The 15,699-nt window shown below is 38.7% G+C and overlaps 1 protein-coding gene across 8 annotated transcripts in view; it reads left to right on the top strand.

Moving 5' to 3' along the window:
* Sgcd (sarcoglycan, delta) overlaps positions 1-15,699 on the top strand; it is a 981,842-nt gene that overhangs the window by 865,185 nt on the left and 100,958 nt on the right. For all 8 annotated transcript variants that reach the window (XM_039086545.2, XM_039086546.2, XM_039086547.2 and 5 more), the window contains one exon: positions 7,016-7,088. In XM_039086545.2, coding sequence (XP_038942473.1) covers positions 7,016-7,088 — 73 coding nt within the window. The remainder of the gene's footprint in view (positions 1-7,015; positions 7,089-15,699) is intronic.

The following is a 15,699-nucleotide window of genomic DNA, read 5'->3' as shown; positions in this document are numbered from 1 at the left end:
ATCACTATTTGCAGATGACATGATAGTATATTTAAGTGATCCCAAAAGTTCCACCAGAGAACTACTAAAGCTGATAAACAACTTCAGCAAAGTGGCTGGGTATAAAATTAACTCAAATAAATCAGTTGCCTTCCTCTATACAAAAGAGAAACAAGCCGAGAAAGAAATTAGGGAAACGACACCCTTCATAATAGACCCAAATAATATAAAGTACCTCGGTGTGACTTTAACCAAGCAAGTAAAAGATCTGTACAATAAGAACTTCAAGACACTGAGGAAAGAAATTGAAGAAGACCTCAGAAGATGGAAAGATCTCCCATGCTCATGGATTGGCAGGATTAATATAGTAAAAATGGCCATTTTACCAAAAGCAATCTACAGATTCAATGCAATCCCCATCAAAATACCAATCCAATTCTTCAAAGAGTTAGACAGAAAAATTTGCAAATTCATCTGGAATAACAAAAAACCCAGGATAGCTAAAGCTATCCTCAACAATAAAAGGACTTCAGGGGGAATCACTATCCCTGAACTCAAGCAGTATTACAAAGCAATAGTGATAAAAACTGCATGGTATTGGTACAGAGACAGACAGATAGACCAATGGAATAGAATTGAAGACCCAGAAATGAACCCACACACCTATGGTCACTTGATTTTTGACAAAGGAGCCAAAACCATCCAATGGAAAAAACATAGCATTTTCAGCAAATGGTGCTGGTTCAACTGGAGGGCAACATGTAGAAGAATGCAGATCGATCCATGCTTATCACCCTGTACAAAGCTTAAGTCCAAGTGGATCAAGGACCTCCACATCAAACCAGACACACTCAAACTAATAGAAGAAGAACTAGGGAAGCATCTGGAACACATGGGCACTGGAAAAAATTTCCTGAACAAAACACCAATGGCTTATGCTCTAAGATCAAGAATCGACAAATGGGATCTCATAAAACTGCAAAGCTTCTGTAAGGCAAAGGACACTGTGGTTAGGACAAAACGGCAACCAACAGATTGGGAAAAGATCTTTACCAATCCTACAACAGATAGAGGCCTTATATCCAAAATATACAAAGAACTCAAGAAGTTAGACCGCAGGGAAACAAATAACCCTATTAAAAAATGGGGTTCAGAGCTAAACAAAGAATTCACAGCTGAGGAATGCCGAATGGCTGAGAAACACCTAAAGAAATGTTCAACATCTTTAGTCATAAGGGAAATGCAAATCAAAACAACCCTGAGATTTCACCTCACACCAGTGCGATTGGCTAAGATCAAAAACTCAGGTGACAGCAGATGCTGGCGAGGATGTGGAGAAAGAGGAACACTCCTCCATTGTTGGTGGGGTTGCAGACTGGTAAAACCATTCTGGAAATCAGTCTGGAGGTTCCTCAGAAAATTGGACATTGAACTGCCTGAGGATCCAGCTATACCTCTCTTGGGCATATACCCAAAAGATGCCTCAACATATAAAAGAGACACGTGCTCCACTATGTTCATCGCAGCCTTATTTATAATAGCCAGAAAATGGAAAGAACCCAGATGCCCTTCAACAGAGGAATGGATACAGAAAATGTGGTACATCTACACAATGGAATATTACTCAGCTATCAAAAACAACGAGTTTATGAAATTCGTAGGCAAATGGTTGGAACTGGAAAATATCATCCTGAGTGAGCTAACCCAATCACAGAAAGACATACATGGTATGCACTCATTGATAAGTGGCTATTAGCCCAAATGCTTGAATTACCCTAGATCCCTAGAACAAACGAAACTCAAGACGGATGATCAAAATGTGAATGCTTCACTCCTTCTTTAAATGAGGAAAAAGAATACCCTTGGCAGGGAAGGGAGAGGCAAAGATTAAAACAGAGACTGAAGGAACACCCATTCAGAGCCTGCCCCACAGGTGGCCCATACATATACAGCCACCCAATTAGACAAGATGGATGAAGCAAAGAAGTGCAGACCGACAGGAGCCGGATGTAGATCGCTCCTGAGAGACACAGCCAGAATACAGCAAATACAGAGAGGCGAATGCCAGCAGCAAACCACTGAACTGAGAATAGGTCCCCTATTGAAGGAATCAGAGAAAGAACTGGAAAAGCTTGAAGGGGCTCAAGACCCCAAAAGTACAACAATGCCAAGCAACCAGAGCTTCCAGAGACTAAGCCACTACCTAAAGACTATACATGGACTGACCCTGGACTCTGACCCCATAGGTAGCAATGAATATCCTAGTAAGAGCACCAGTGGAAGGGGAAGCCCTGGGTCCTGCTAAGACTGAACCCCCAGTGAACTAGTCTATGGGGGGAGGGCGGCAATGAGGGGAGGGTTGGGAGGGGAACACCCATAAGGAAGGGGAGGGGGGAGGGGGATGTTTGCCCGGAAACCGGGAAAGGGAATAACACTCGAAATGTATATAAGAAATACTCAAGTTAATAAAAAAAAAAAGTTAAAGTTTAAAAAAAAAAAAAAGAAAAAAAAGACAGGACATAGCTTCATAGAGCATGTCCTCACCTCTACTTTTTTTCAGTGTGGAGCCTTTCCTAAACTTCCTAAGATCTCCCAAAATACCACCAAGAGCTAGGACTAAGCATTCAACACATAAGCAGTGCAGAGAGCAGGATTTAATATTTAAGCTATAATATCCTAGCATGGACCAAGCAAGGTGCTAGGGCCCTGGAGCTAAAGGCAAATTGATAGTCACATGTTCATGAAAGTCTCTTCAGGGGTATTCATTGCGGATATGGTTATGAGACCCATGTAAATTTTAGCCACAGTATTTACATAAGCATTTCCTTGGTATGGAAGGAGATTATAGCCCCTGATGACCTTTGACTCTAAAAAAGTATTTTTATGTAGCCTTTGCCATATTCCTCTACTACAATGTTTGTTCTTTTATAAGCCAAATTAAAATAATATTTGGAATTGTAATTTGGGAGACTCATTTTAAATAGCTAGTATCATGTAAGGAATTTTATGACAGGAAATGAGCCTCCTCACAGCATCAATCAGAAACCAGACCAATCTAGCTCAAGGAAGCTACACCTACTTGCATGGACCTTAACGTAAGTTGAAGAGATAGAATGGAATATTCAAAATAGAGAAAAGCACTCAGTAGTATATGTTGGATGCCAAATATATATTGTAGCCATTTTATAAATACGTGTTGAGTGCTTATTCTTTGCTTTTGATTATGTTGAGCAATGGGGATATGGCAAAGAAAAAGACATTCACCTAGTCAGGGAACAGCAAAGGTATATTTGGATCAGAGAAAACCATGACCCTGACCTCTGGTGTTCAGAGGAGACTGTCCTTTTGTAAGGGTCCATGATTCGCCAGGGGAATAATACCACAGACTCAAATAGTATGCAAACACAAGTTCAGCATGCTGGGGTCTACCATCTACAAATATGGAGAGACCCCAAAGTGAGCTCACAGGCCCAATTTAAAGCACATTAGGGGGCTGGGGAGGGGTAGGTAACCTCTAAATCTTGGCTCTATCTCTAGGAGCATTCTAGAACCATTGCTGGGGAGGGGGTTGGGGGGACTCTAAATTGTTGCTGAAGAAGTCTGAAAACTGCTGCTGACCCATTAGCCTTGCCTCAGAGCAGATGTCAGAGCAGCTACTGAGGCCTGGACTTGCCTGGACTTGCCCAGTTCTTGGAAATAGAGATTTAGGCCTACTCTCCTAAACTGCCAATTTGAAGCCTGTCATGGAGTCAACCTCGGCTGTCTTACTTTCCACATATCACTATTGAATGAAGTGGTGAGTGACCTTATCACGATCACTTATTCCCTACCCCACCCCACCTCCAGCTGGCTCAGAGGCTGGCTCAGAGAAATCACAGAACCAAAATTCATAAGCTCCAGATAAGTAGCTCTACCTTAAACTGAGTGAAGCCGAGTGTATGGTTAAAGAAGCAGATGTATTTGATTATCATCCTTGGGTAATGAAGGAACCAGAGTTTGACTAGGATAAAAAAGATGATCAGAGATTTATGTCATTGAAAGGAAATGCCGTTCTTCAAGTTCGAGTAATTAATCTAACGTAATGTAGCTTCTGATCTACAGTGTGTACATGTTGTGCACAGTCATCATAGGTGTCAGATGTATTATGAAGGTCGGAATGTGTATGACAGTGGGCAAAACACCAAGAGTCATGGTTGGAGTAACAGTTTATACATTGAAGGCTATTCATGGACAGAAACAGTTGCCATATATATAAATTAGACAACTAAAGCTGACTTTATAAAAAAAGAGATAATGCTATTTTTGCTTTAACTGAATTCTGAGTAGAGGAAAAGGAGATCCAACTAGAACTTAAATATACCAAAAGTATAACTCAACTAGCTCTTTACCTTACTAAGATATAGCACTGTGCCTTTTAATTGTAGTTTTAAGGCTAAGAACCACAGGTTTCTAAATTTCAAAAGGAAGTCTTTGTTTAAAGATGTAGTTTCTCTAGTACTGGAGATGGTTAGGGATGTGCCCAAGGCATCAGATAGCTTGAGCAATATTACCATGTGACTTCGATGGGGGTAATTTAACTCTTGACAATTTCATAGTTTGCAAGCCCCACATATTTCCCCAAGGATTTCAGCAATGCTGTGGATATGAAATGAATACTCACTATGATGTTTATATTTCTTTTTTTTCAATTTAATTGCATAAATGAGTTTTGTTCAGTATTAGAGAGGCATTGGATGGGATTAATCTCTGAGGACTTTCCAGAAAGGATTAACTGTGAAATAAAATGAGGGCCATACCATCCTGGGGCTTAGGGTCTCAGATGAAATAAAAAGGGAAAAAGAAAAAGGCTACCTAAATGTTGGCATCACTTTGCCTCTGCATCCTAAACTTCCCAGATTTGAGCAAACTCCTCCTTCAAGCCTTCTCCACTGTGGGGAACCACAGCCTCAAACCACAAACCAAGTACATCCACTCTGTGGCCCATGAACCATAAGTGCTCCCAGATACCTATGAATATGGCCAAAATTAAGTGCAGATTATATAATGTCTAAGTGTCAGAATGTTGGGTAGCAGCGCTGTGTGATCAAAACCTTTGGTCACAGTAAAGAAAAAAATTAATTAATACACTCTTCAAAACCAAATTTAGTCCAAATTTAACCAAAGCTGCACGATAGTCTAAAATCCAATTCATTCTACAATTAGACAAAAGCAGAATGTGGAAATCTCAGGGGCAAAATTAGTAATTTATGCACAACACAACTTTGAACATTCTTCCATAATTTGCATAACAAGTGGTAGATTTCATTATGTATATATTTCAATGTGTTTGAAATGATATGGAATTTTTAAAAAGTAAGAAGGATGTTGGTGCTGCAGAAATATTCAGTGGGTAAAGTGATTGTTATGCAAGCATGAGGACCTGAATTTGGATCCCCGATACTTATGGAAAAAGCAAATTAAGTGGCATACATCTGTAATGTCAGCATTGGGAAGTAAAGACAGATGGATCCTATGGGCTTGCTAGGGAGCCAATCTAGCCACTAGAACATGCTCCAAGTTCAGTGAGAGCTGGGGAATAAAGCCAATGTTGATTCTAGTTTCTCCAGGAGCATGCATGGGTAAGCACTCCTGAGCACACATGTGCATACAGAGACAAACACACAAGAAGATCTTCAGGCTGAGAAAGATTTGCAATGGCCCACACTTGTTTCTACTTGTTGATGGTGTCACTTCAGTGAGGTTACTGTAGGGAATATGAGCAAGTACATATGATAAAATCTATATGATTAAATTTCTGTTAATCAGCAAGTTATTTCATTAATACCTATGGGTAATGTTAAGTCAAAGCATTATTTTCTGATTGTCCTTGCAATGGTCTATTGCTGCTGTCATAAGATTGAATATTATTGCTATTGTTATGTAAGTAAATAAATCATTTTTTCTATATACTTCACAATATCAGAATAAATCTAAATTAAGAGTAATAATTACAAGCTAAGGAATTCAAGGCAGTATAAACATGCAAGGAAGTTCTAGAAAGTTGCACACAAGTGTAAGATATTCCACTTTACTTAACCGTATCAAAGACATACTCTAAATGTGAAGCACATAAACTCTTCAGAAAAGTACAGGATCTGCCCAGCAATGTTAATTGAGAATCTAATATCTAGGTAAATTGTCACCAATACACTGCAGATTAAATGATTTGAAATCTCTTAGGGATCATAAAAATCAGACAATTACTAATTTCTTATAGCTACAAAGGTTCAGCTGATGTTGATAGGTGGTATAGATAAAAGGCTAACAGTTCTAACAAGAGCTGAAGGTCTTGACTGGGCTGGGGATCAATGCTTATACTCAGTAGAGAAATTTGAAATGTAAACACATAAAATATTCAATAATAAAAAAAGAAACATGTATCTCAAGTGATCTCTCATAATGTTCTATTTGAATAACGTTTCAAAATGATGATACAGAACTTTATTTACAAGGCACAAAACACTAGCTTGATACTAGGCAAACACTATCATCTAACCCCGTATTACAGAAGCTGTACTCCATTGGAGGAAGAGGGCCTCAGCTGTTGCGTTTTGAAACTTCCAGTCAGATGGCCATTAATAATTTATAAGGTGGCTAATTTATAAGACAAGAGTTAAAATTTCCTGTTTCAAGTTATGTTTTTAAAGATCTTTTTCTTTTAGAGAAAAAGGCTATGAATTTGAGGTAGACGTGGGCTCATGAAACGAGCCTGGAAAAAGGAATGGAAAAGGAATGTAATTGTATTTTAATTAAAATGTTTGTTTGTTGCACCCTCGCCCCAAAAACCTACATGGAATTTTCCTCCTGTATTCAATCTGATACAAGAGAAGAGTTGTCCCAGGTTCTTTCAAGGGTTGCTTGTAGGAACCGATTTAATACTCTCCTGTCAGGAATCCTGTAGCTAGTGGCAAAATGCCCACTCTCAGCTCTTATCAGTGTGCAGATGATGTCCTGGGTGACTCTACAATGTCTGTCTGCTTTTGTCTTTTCTCTGTAGGAGCTGAAGGCACAGTCTTCCCCAAATCCATAGAAACACCTAATGTCAGAGCAGACCCCTTCAAGGAACTAAGGTAAGCTTCCGGCTTTGATTTGCATAGACCAGCAGCTGTTTCCTGTCTATGGCTAGCCAAGGACTCATTTGCATAATACAATTTGCATAGATGAGTAGCTGTTTCCTGTCTGTGGCTGGCCAAAAACTTATTTTGAATAATACTGACATTTATTATATTAAATATTTTAACTGGGAAAGATTGGTGAATTACTGAAGATGATGATCTTTTTTAAAAAAATTTCTGAGCACTTAAGGAACCAAACGTTGAGATGAGAGGTTTCCAGCTGTCTAAAGGTGATTGGTGATTAGATTTCTGGGCTGATAATGTCTATTTATTGCTTTTTTTTCTATCTTACTACAAATCAATACAGTTAGTAAATGAATCACAATTGGTGTTTATCAGCTACCCCAAAAGTACTACATAACAGAAGTTGGTGTCTAAGCCAAATTCAATTGTTTCCCCCATGAAAGAAAATGTTTATTACTCGGGTAGTACGATGTTGGGACTGTATTCTTTAAATATTCTTTGACTAGAGTTGATCTTCAACTATGGATATGGGTGTGGTTTTAGCAAGGGAGGCATTTGAGATTCTATGTTGTTGCCACCAATTATACAAAGTGAAACAAAGAATCTATAGATGGATGAACATGGAGCTATAGCCTAAAAACCATCCTAGGTGCTGAAAGTCAGACAAGAGAAACATATTAAAAATAATATGTTGATTTAAGTACAGCTGTAATTTCTAAGATAGGATTCTAGCCGTCTAGGAGCCATGGATATGTTTGGTGATTTTTTGCGTTTGCATTTGGTAATTCATTGACCGGAGATCAGAAGAATACAGGCAACATTGGATAACTACCTCGTAATAGACATCACTATAATCAGATGCATCTGGAATCCGTAGGATCCATCTACTCCTTCAGAATATAGACTTTAGATCTGTGCTTTGCTGAAATGGCCACAGCCACAGGGGAGCTTGTATTCCATCAACAGAAACACATAGTCAGCCATGAGAAATACATTACATAATTCCTAAGCCCAGAGCCTTTCTTTAAAATGTATACTCTCTAAGGATGGAGGCATATAGATTGAGAAATAAAAAAGAGGATAATTATTGGGGAATGTGAAATTTTTCCCAGTAAAATTCCAAATAAGGTGGAGCTGTAGTTTACAACCCAGCTGTTCTGCAACTGTGCGTGCAAATGTCTGTGTGTGCATGTTTGTACATGTGTGGTGACATTAGTAATACACCAGATATCTGCAAGCTCTCAGTTACTGAAGCGTGTATCACAAGAGCCAAGACACCAAACCAACTTACTTGGATGAATGGATAAAGGAAATGTGACAGATGCATAATGTCACTTAATTTTAACTCAGAAACTATGTTAGGATAGAGGGCCACCTCTGGAGTTTTAAGAATAACAATTCAGGGACCCAGGATAGAATAGCTTTAGTCAGTGTTCTGTGGAAGGCAGGGGAAGTCTGAGCTTAGGTGGGCCATTGACTGTTTAGAGAAGGTAAGGAAAGAACGTGTAAACTGAACTGAAATGCCCATAAAGCTAGAGGTCAATCGCTTAGTGATGTACATCCTAAGACTTGGCGTATAAAGGCATTGTCGTGTGATTTCTGTGTTGCAGATGCTTAATGTGAAAGCTTCACGTCTCTGACAGCATTCAGCAGTTAGAGTCATGTATAAGACCTATGTCTTAACGACTCCCTGGCTCCATTTTGTAAAGTTCTATCAAAATCACTTTTATAACAATTTTTTTCCACAATGCAAAAGACATAAGAAGGGTGATGGCAACATGTGACAGCATGGATAAACTCAAGGGCATTACACTGAGTGGAACAAGCTAGACGTACAAGACAAATAGTATGTGACCTCATTCATATGTTAAACAAAATAAGTAGAGTGTTTTAGTGCAGAGTAGAATAATGGTCATTATAAGCTAGAAGGAGAAGGTAGAGCAGATCAGAAGAGCTTAGATAATGCGTACCAAAACATACCTTATACACATTACACTGAAGTCCATTCTGATATTATACTGTGTAGTCTAGTGCTATAAACTCAGAAGCCATCACATGTTTTATAAAGAACCAGAAAAGATGACCCCGAAGATTGCCAACACAAAAATTGACCACTATTTAAGGAGACACGAAGGCTAATGACCCTCATTTAATCATTATTATGTCTTATCAAATTAGCACTTTGATCGTCATAAAAACATATAATTAGAATAAAACCATGCCAAAAGGGCATTTCTTTGTGCATCAATCCACATTGAAGAGCTGGTCCTTGGAGAACATGAAACAATATTTGCTCATAGTGTGCTGAGGATAAACGTTCAGTGTCTATTTAAAACCTAAGAGAAACCCCAGACATTGCATTAGAATATGTAGTCTCTAAAGTTCCTGAGCAAATGCAAGTATAGTGCAACCACAAAAGGAATTCAGGTAAGAACAGTACTTTCACTGCTTATTCTAAAATTACGGGCAAAGTCCACAGATGCCCAATGTAATGTTTTTTATAAGAATTATCCTCCTTTCATTCTGTTGATTCAAAATACCCTGACCAAAAGCAACTTGGGGTGGAAAGGGTTTGTTTGGCTTATGCTTGGATAGCAGTCTGTCACTGAAGAAATCAGGGCAGGAACTTAAAAAAGGAGTCACCGCAGAACCCATGGAAGCATGATTCTTGCTGACTCACCCTCTAGCTCAATCACTTAGGCTTAAATAACGTTTTTAACACAGATCAATATTACCAGCCTGGGGAATGGTGCCACCCACAGTGGGCTAGACCCTCCTATAACAGTTAATAATCAAGACAGTCCCTTACAGACATACCCACAGATCAGCCTTATTTAAGTAATTCAACGGAGGCTTCTCCTCTCAGAGGAGTCTAGGCTGTGTCAAGTTGAAAATTAAGTCTGACTAGGAGAGGCATTATAAAAAATAGTTCCATATGTTATTGTGACACTGTTCTTTTGCTTGTCCCTTTTGTCCCAATTGTGATAGGCTGAGTCCAAGTGAAAATACAAAATTTCATAGTTTAGCCTTTTCTTCTTTCTAGAATTTCTTCCTCATTAGCATCTTGTAGCATGACAGCCTTTTGACATTACAATGTGACTTTGTCATCTGCAAATTTTACACCTCAGAACAAAGCAGTCAGACTGCAGTGTGTGTGTGTGTGTGGGGGGGGGTGTTATGTGATGTATATCACAATAAAGTCTTATAAAAGTTAAGTAAGTTTGTGGGTTTTTTTCCACGTGGAAAGGTTTAATGAAAGAAGAAGAGTTGAAGAGGGGAGAAGTAAAGGCCGGCCATGGGCACGTGGGGGGAAGGGGGGATGGGGAGAGAAGGGACAAAGGAGGAAGAGCAGGGAAGAGAAGAGAGCAAAGAGCAAGAGGCAAGTTTGTGGTTTTGTGTTGAGCACCGTCCCTAACTATCTTCAGTTGTGAGCTGCAGGGTAGATATACCTGTTAGACAAATTGAAAAGATACACAATTATGGTTCACGGACTCATTGGATAAGAATGTCTGTGCATGTTTTGCATTTTCCATTTATTGAATATCAGTACATTTTACTCTGTGCTTCTAATTGATGCTTACCTTGCCTATGGAGCCAAAGGGTAAGGATCTTGAAGTCTATGTCTTCTGGGCTCTGCCCACTTCATGCTGCTGTGTTGTTGCACTCAAGGAAGGAGAGTACTTTAAACGAAACTACTCCTGTTGCCAAGTGGAGAACCACAAGTGTTCAGGGGCAGCATCTTAGTCTATCCACAGTGCTAACCCAACAGAGTCGGGTCATTTTAGACTTAGTACTGAGGATCAGAAACCCACTAAACTCATTTCATGGCCTAGAGTCAAACATGGACTCCTGGCATCTACAGAAATGCAATTCTCTTTTGGTTCCAGATATCTATTCCTTGTATAATATCCTAACTTCTTGTTTTAAAACAATTTTTAATTTAAACAGGAGTTATAAAATATATTTAGATCATCCTCCTTATTTTCTATTCTCTAGTGTCAACATCCTACTGTCCTTTGCTATTATATTCTCTATTGAGTTTTGCTTCAGGAGACACAGTCATCTGACTGCCTTACAGATCAAGAATATGTTCTTTAAAACGCTTTTTATAGATAGGTGTTGGGTTGAAATGTGAGTGAATGACTCTTTAAAGTTCCCAGTGCAGTTAAATTGGGATGTTTGGGAAGGGGTTCTTTTAATGTAATACACAGATTTTTTCAACAATTATTATTAATTAGAAGCACATCAAGGCTGCAGACCACAGAAGAATTAGACCTGGACTGTCTTATAAAATAAACAACTTGAATATCTACAGCCCATCCCCAACCAAATGATGAAACCTGAGAAAACTGCACCTGTTTCAGCACCCTTTCCCACCACAATGGTTCCCTGTCCTTGCTGTTGGCTACAGGAGAGTTTGTGTTCTTTGGTTTGTTGGTTTGCTTGCTAACTTGTTCATGAGAAACAGAGTTAAGACTTTAAGCATCACTTCCTTAGATGTTCCTAGTAAAGAAGAAGTAGCTTCCTTGATGCAGAGTTTTGGTTTACTGCTTTGCTTTTACATGATTATGGTCTCCGCTTTTCAGTTTTTACTGAAAATGTATATAATCCCCAGCCGAGCTCAAATCCAAAGCAGAGAAAGCTCCTCACTCTACAGATGAGGGCTCCACCAACAGTCTAGGTCAATGGCACATTCATGCATGTTGACTTTACCTTGTGGGGTAATTTCAAAATAATGATACAGTGCTCCATATTGGAAACTGTACTCAAAAATACATTAAGCATTGAACCTGTCCCTTGAAATAAGAGGGATTCACCTGGAATAGTAATTGGATTTTAATAAATTCACAACTCAGGATATGAATATGTTCAGTGTTCCCTGATTCAGATTCTTCTGATCTCAAACTATTCATGATCTGATGTAGGAAATGGGCCCCACGGCTTTGCATATGTATTTTCTAGAAGAACAGAGGCTGCCTTTGAATGTCCACACCACTCTGAGGCCTCCTTATAGGATTCAGATCCTTAGAGGATCATGAATAAGAATCAGAAATCAGAGACACCAGGAACGAAAAAGTGAAAAGTGGAGACAAAGTTGGGTGGTCTTTAACAGTCAGAAAACCTTAATTAGCCCCCACATCTTGGAAGGAACCCCAAATCTTGGAAAGTATAATTTCACCTCTTATATAACATATACTTACAGAACAGAGGGTATTTAATTACCTTGTCCCTGAAGATCAGAGACCACTTACAATGTACGGTTGCATATTTGCTAAGGAGTCTTATACTAAACCCTTAGAAGACAGGCATGCATAAAATGATCATTAAAATAGTTCTCAGCTAAGGGGGATGCAGCATAAATATAATCCAAATGCAGTGGGATATAATAATTGCTGGGATTGAGAAATTTAGCAAACTGCTAGAAACACAGAGAATGGTAGTAATATCTAGCTAGGAGCACTAGGTTGTCCGTGCCCAATGATATTTTGGTTGAGGTACATAGAAAAGAGTCAGTAATTTAGCTTTAGGATTGAAAGACATGGATGTCTCTAGCCACTTAATTTAAGGAACAAATGACCCAACTTATCTCTGCGGTTCTCTACAACATTCCAGTGCATTTATGAAAATGTGATTTTTTTCCTTCTGGTGGTTAAGTTATTTAATAAATTGTGTGGAAGAAATTTCAAACATGGTTGCAAAAGACTTGAAAGACTTTATTAAATTGCTAAAGATAGCACATCCTACAGTTTGAAAGGGTTGAAAAATGATCTCGAACATGTTGGACAACAACTGAGAATTGATAGCACTTTGTTTAGTCCTTTTTCCCAAAATATTGCCAGAGTTCTGTGATAAAAATTTCTGTGGGAAGAAATCTTATATACATCTAGACATTTCTGTAGGAAGAAACTGTATTAATCTATTAATCCCAGAATGTCCTAGAATATTCTGTAGGTGGCAGGTAAGTATGTGTATGTATACTTGTTTTGTTTTTTAATGTAAAATAGGAAAGTTAAACTCCTTTGGGAATGTGTAAGATTTAAAATCTGTGTGTATCCATGGAGGTAGGTACCCATGGCTCCAGCTGCATATGTAGCAGAGGATGACATTGTCTGACATCAGTAGGAGGAGAAGCCCATGGTTCTGTGAAGGCTCATTTCCCCAGTGTAGGGTAATGCCAGGGTTTGAGGCGGGTGTGGGTAAGTGGGGATGGGCGCATCCTCATAGAAGCAGGGAGAGAGGAATGGGAGGGGAGGAAAGAGAATAACGTTTGAAACGTAAATACATAAAATGTCCAATAAAAATATAAATACAAGAAAAAAATCTGTATGTATGATAGTAAAACACAAATTCAACCAGACTCACATAAGTTGACAAAAATAAATTGTTTTTTTTAGTATATTCATAACTAAATTTAGATTGGCTTCCAGTGCTTTATAAATTTAAGATGCCAAGAAAGTTTGATATAGCATTGGGGTTCAGTTAACTACAGGGTGCGTGTTCACCTTTTTCAAAGTCACAATATAAAAATTTCAAATAATGGCTTTTAAAACTGAAAAGAAGGAAGAAAGGCTTGTGATAAGCCTCATGGTCATGGGTGTGTGGTGTGCAAAGCAACCCCATGGAATGCCATTGGGTACAACACCCTTACATTTTCCTATTTAGTATTTTACAAACATTTTCCATAATTCATATCCTCTCTCTCTTTTCCTCCACCCCTGCCCTGGCTTTCCATATACTTAGACTGAGGTCTTTTTGTTTTGCGTACATAATATTCAGAACCATTTAGCCATGTAATATGATGGAAATGAAACTTTTAAAAATATGCAAGTAACATAACTATGTAAGAAGTCCCATAAACCTCTTCCCCACTAGAACATTCCAAAGGTGGAAAAGAAATATGAAAAACTGATTATTTAAGGAAAATTTTTTGTTTGAGTTCACAGAAAGATTACCAGAATAGATAACATTTGGCTTTGTCCCCAACAATTGATAAGGATAAAAGTTTGAGAGAAAAATTAGTCAGACAAGAACACTAATGAAATGCCGTTTGCTTTTGCCTTCGTGGAGTGGTTTGTCAGTTGGCCAGGCTTCCATGGGGAATGGCTTGCCAATCCCAGTATGTTTTAGCTAATGCTGACGTAATATAGGAGTCTCCCTTTCTGAATCTTGTAAGAACTGTGGAAATAATCAAATGGGAAAAAAAAAACCTGTCAGAACCCAACATTATGGCCCTTGTCATCAGCAATATTCATCCCTTTGAAAATCAGAAGTCAGCAAGAGATGAGTCCAAATATGGTGCTCCTCTTCCCCAAAGTGATTTGGATACTTTAGCCTTTCAAACTAAACAAGATGTAGGAGGGAATGCCTTCACAAGCGCCTCTCAAGCCTCTCTCAAAGCCTTACTCGGCATCCCTGAAGTATCTGTGATAGCTAGAGACATCGATGGCATGGCTGAAAAATACCACTTTTACCTGACATTGACAGGACCATTTCCACCTGAACAAAAGAGGGACACTGAAATGACATCATCACCAATGTCCATGGCAAGTGGCTTAAAAATTAAAATCATACATTTTAGATTAACTTAATTTGGGGATTAAAGACTAAAAAAGCACTCCAAAGAAAAACCATCATAGGAGGGTATAAAAAAAATCTCACTTTTATCCTAGTTGTCAAGGCAGGCTTAGGGGAATGTCAGGGAGGGGAGGTGGGAAGGAGTGGGTGGTTGAGTAGGGTTAGTGGATAACGTTTGAAATGTAAATAAAAAATACCCCCCCCAAAAAGAATAATAAACCCAAGGGCACATGTGATGTTAAAAAAACATTAAATGTTGTTGATGTCTTGGTCTTCGACTGCAGAAAGGCCGTGTGTTCATAAGCTAGAGCTGCCTTCTGCCTCCAAGGAAAATACAACAACTTTGTTATTGTTTTTGTCTTGATTAAAATGTCAGCTTCTGTCATTTATTATGTAAAGTATGTAGAATATATTGTTCTGTTGTTCTTGAAAAACACAAAATTGCCTCTGACTCCTGTTTTTCCCTCCTCCGTAGATGGCCCTGCTGGGTATATAGACAGAAAATCTTGCTTAATTACAGCCTTCATGATCCTGGCTTGAAGCCAGGCTTGTTTGATTCCAGTTAAGACCTTTTCAAAACAAAGAGTAATGGGAGGTTAGCGGAGCAATATGACAAGAGATTTTACATGAATTTAGTTGAGAATCAGAAGTGAAGTAAAGTCAAACCAGCCAGTCAATCATTTCTTCTTTCTCACGTGCTCTTCTAAATCCAGGGTTGTCCGTGCTTTGTTAGAATACAGTGTTGGGTAAGTGAAAGTAAGACCAGCAGACCTGTGGGACACCTGGATAAGCTTATCTTATTTCCTAGTCATAGTTACGCACAATGTTGGACCAACCCTCACTCAGTAATCTGCTTTTCTGTATGGGACTAACTGATGTGATGGTGAAGATTGAAAACAGGAGCTAGAGAGATGGCTAAATGATTAGGAGCACTTGCTGCTCTTCCAGAAGACTCAGAGTTTAGTTAACATTCATAGTCCGTGGCTCACAACCTCCTATAACTTTAGTTTCTAATGAACTGATGCTC

Source organism: Rattus norvegicus, chromosome 10, assembly GCF_036323735.1.
Source record: "Rattus norvegicus strain BN/NHsdMcwi chromosome 10, GRCr8, whole genome shotgun sequence".
NCBI classification, from domain to species: Eukaryota; Metazoa; Chordata; class Mammalia; order Rodentia; family Muridae; genus Rattus; species Rattus norvegicus.
Note: the sequence above shows the minus strand (reverse complement) of the source record. Positions and strands in the feature narration are given on the sequence as shown.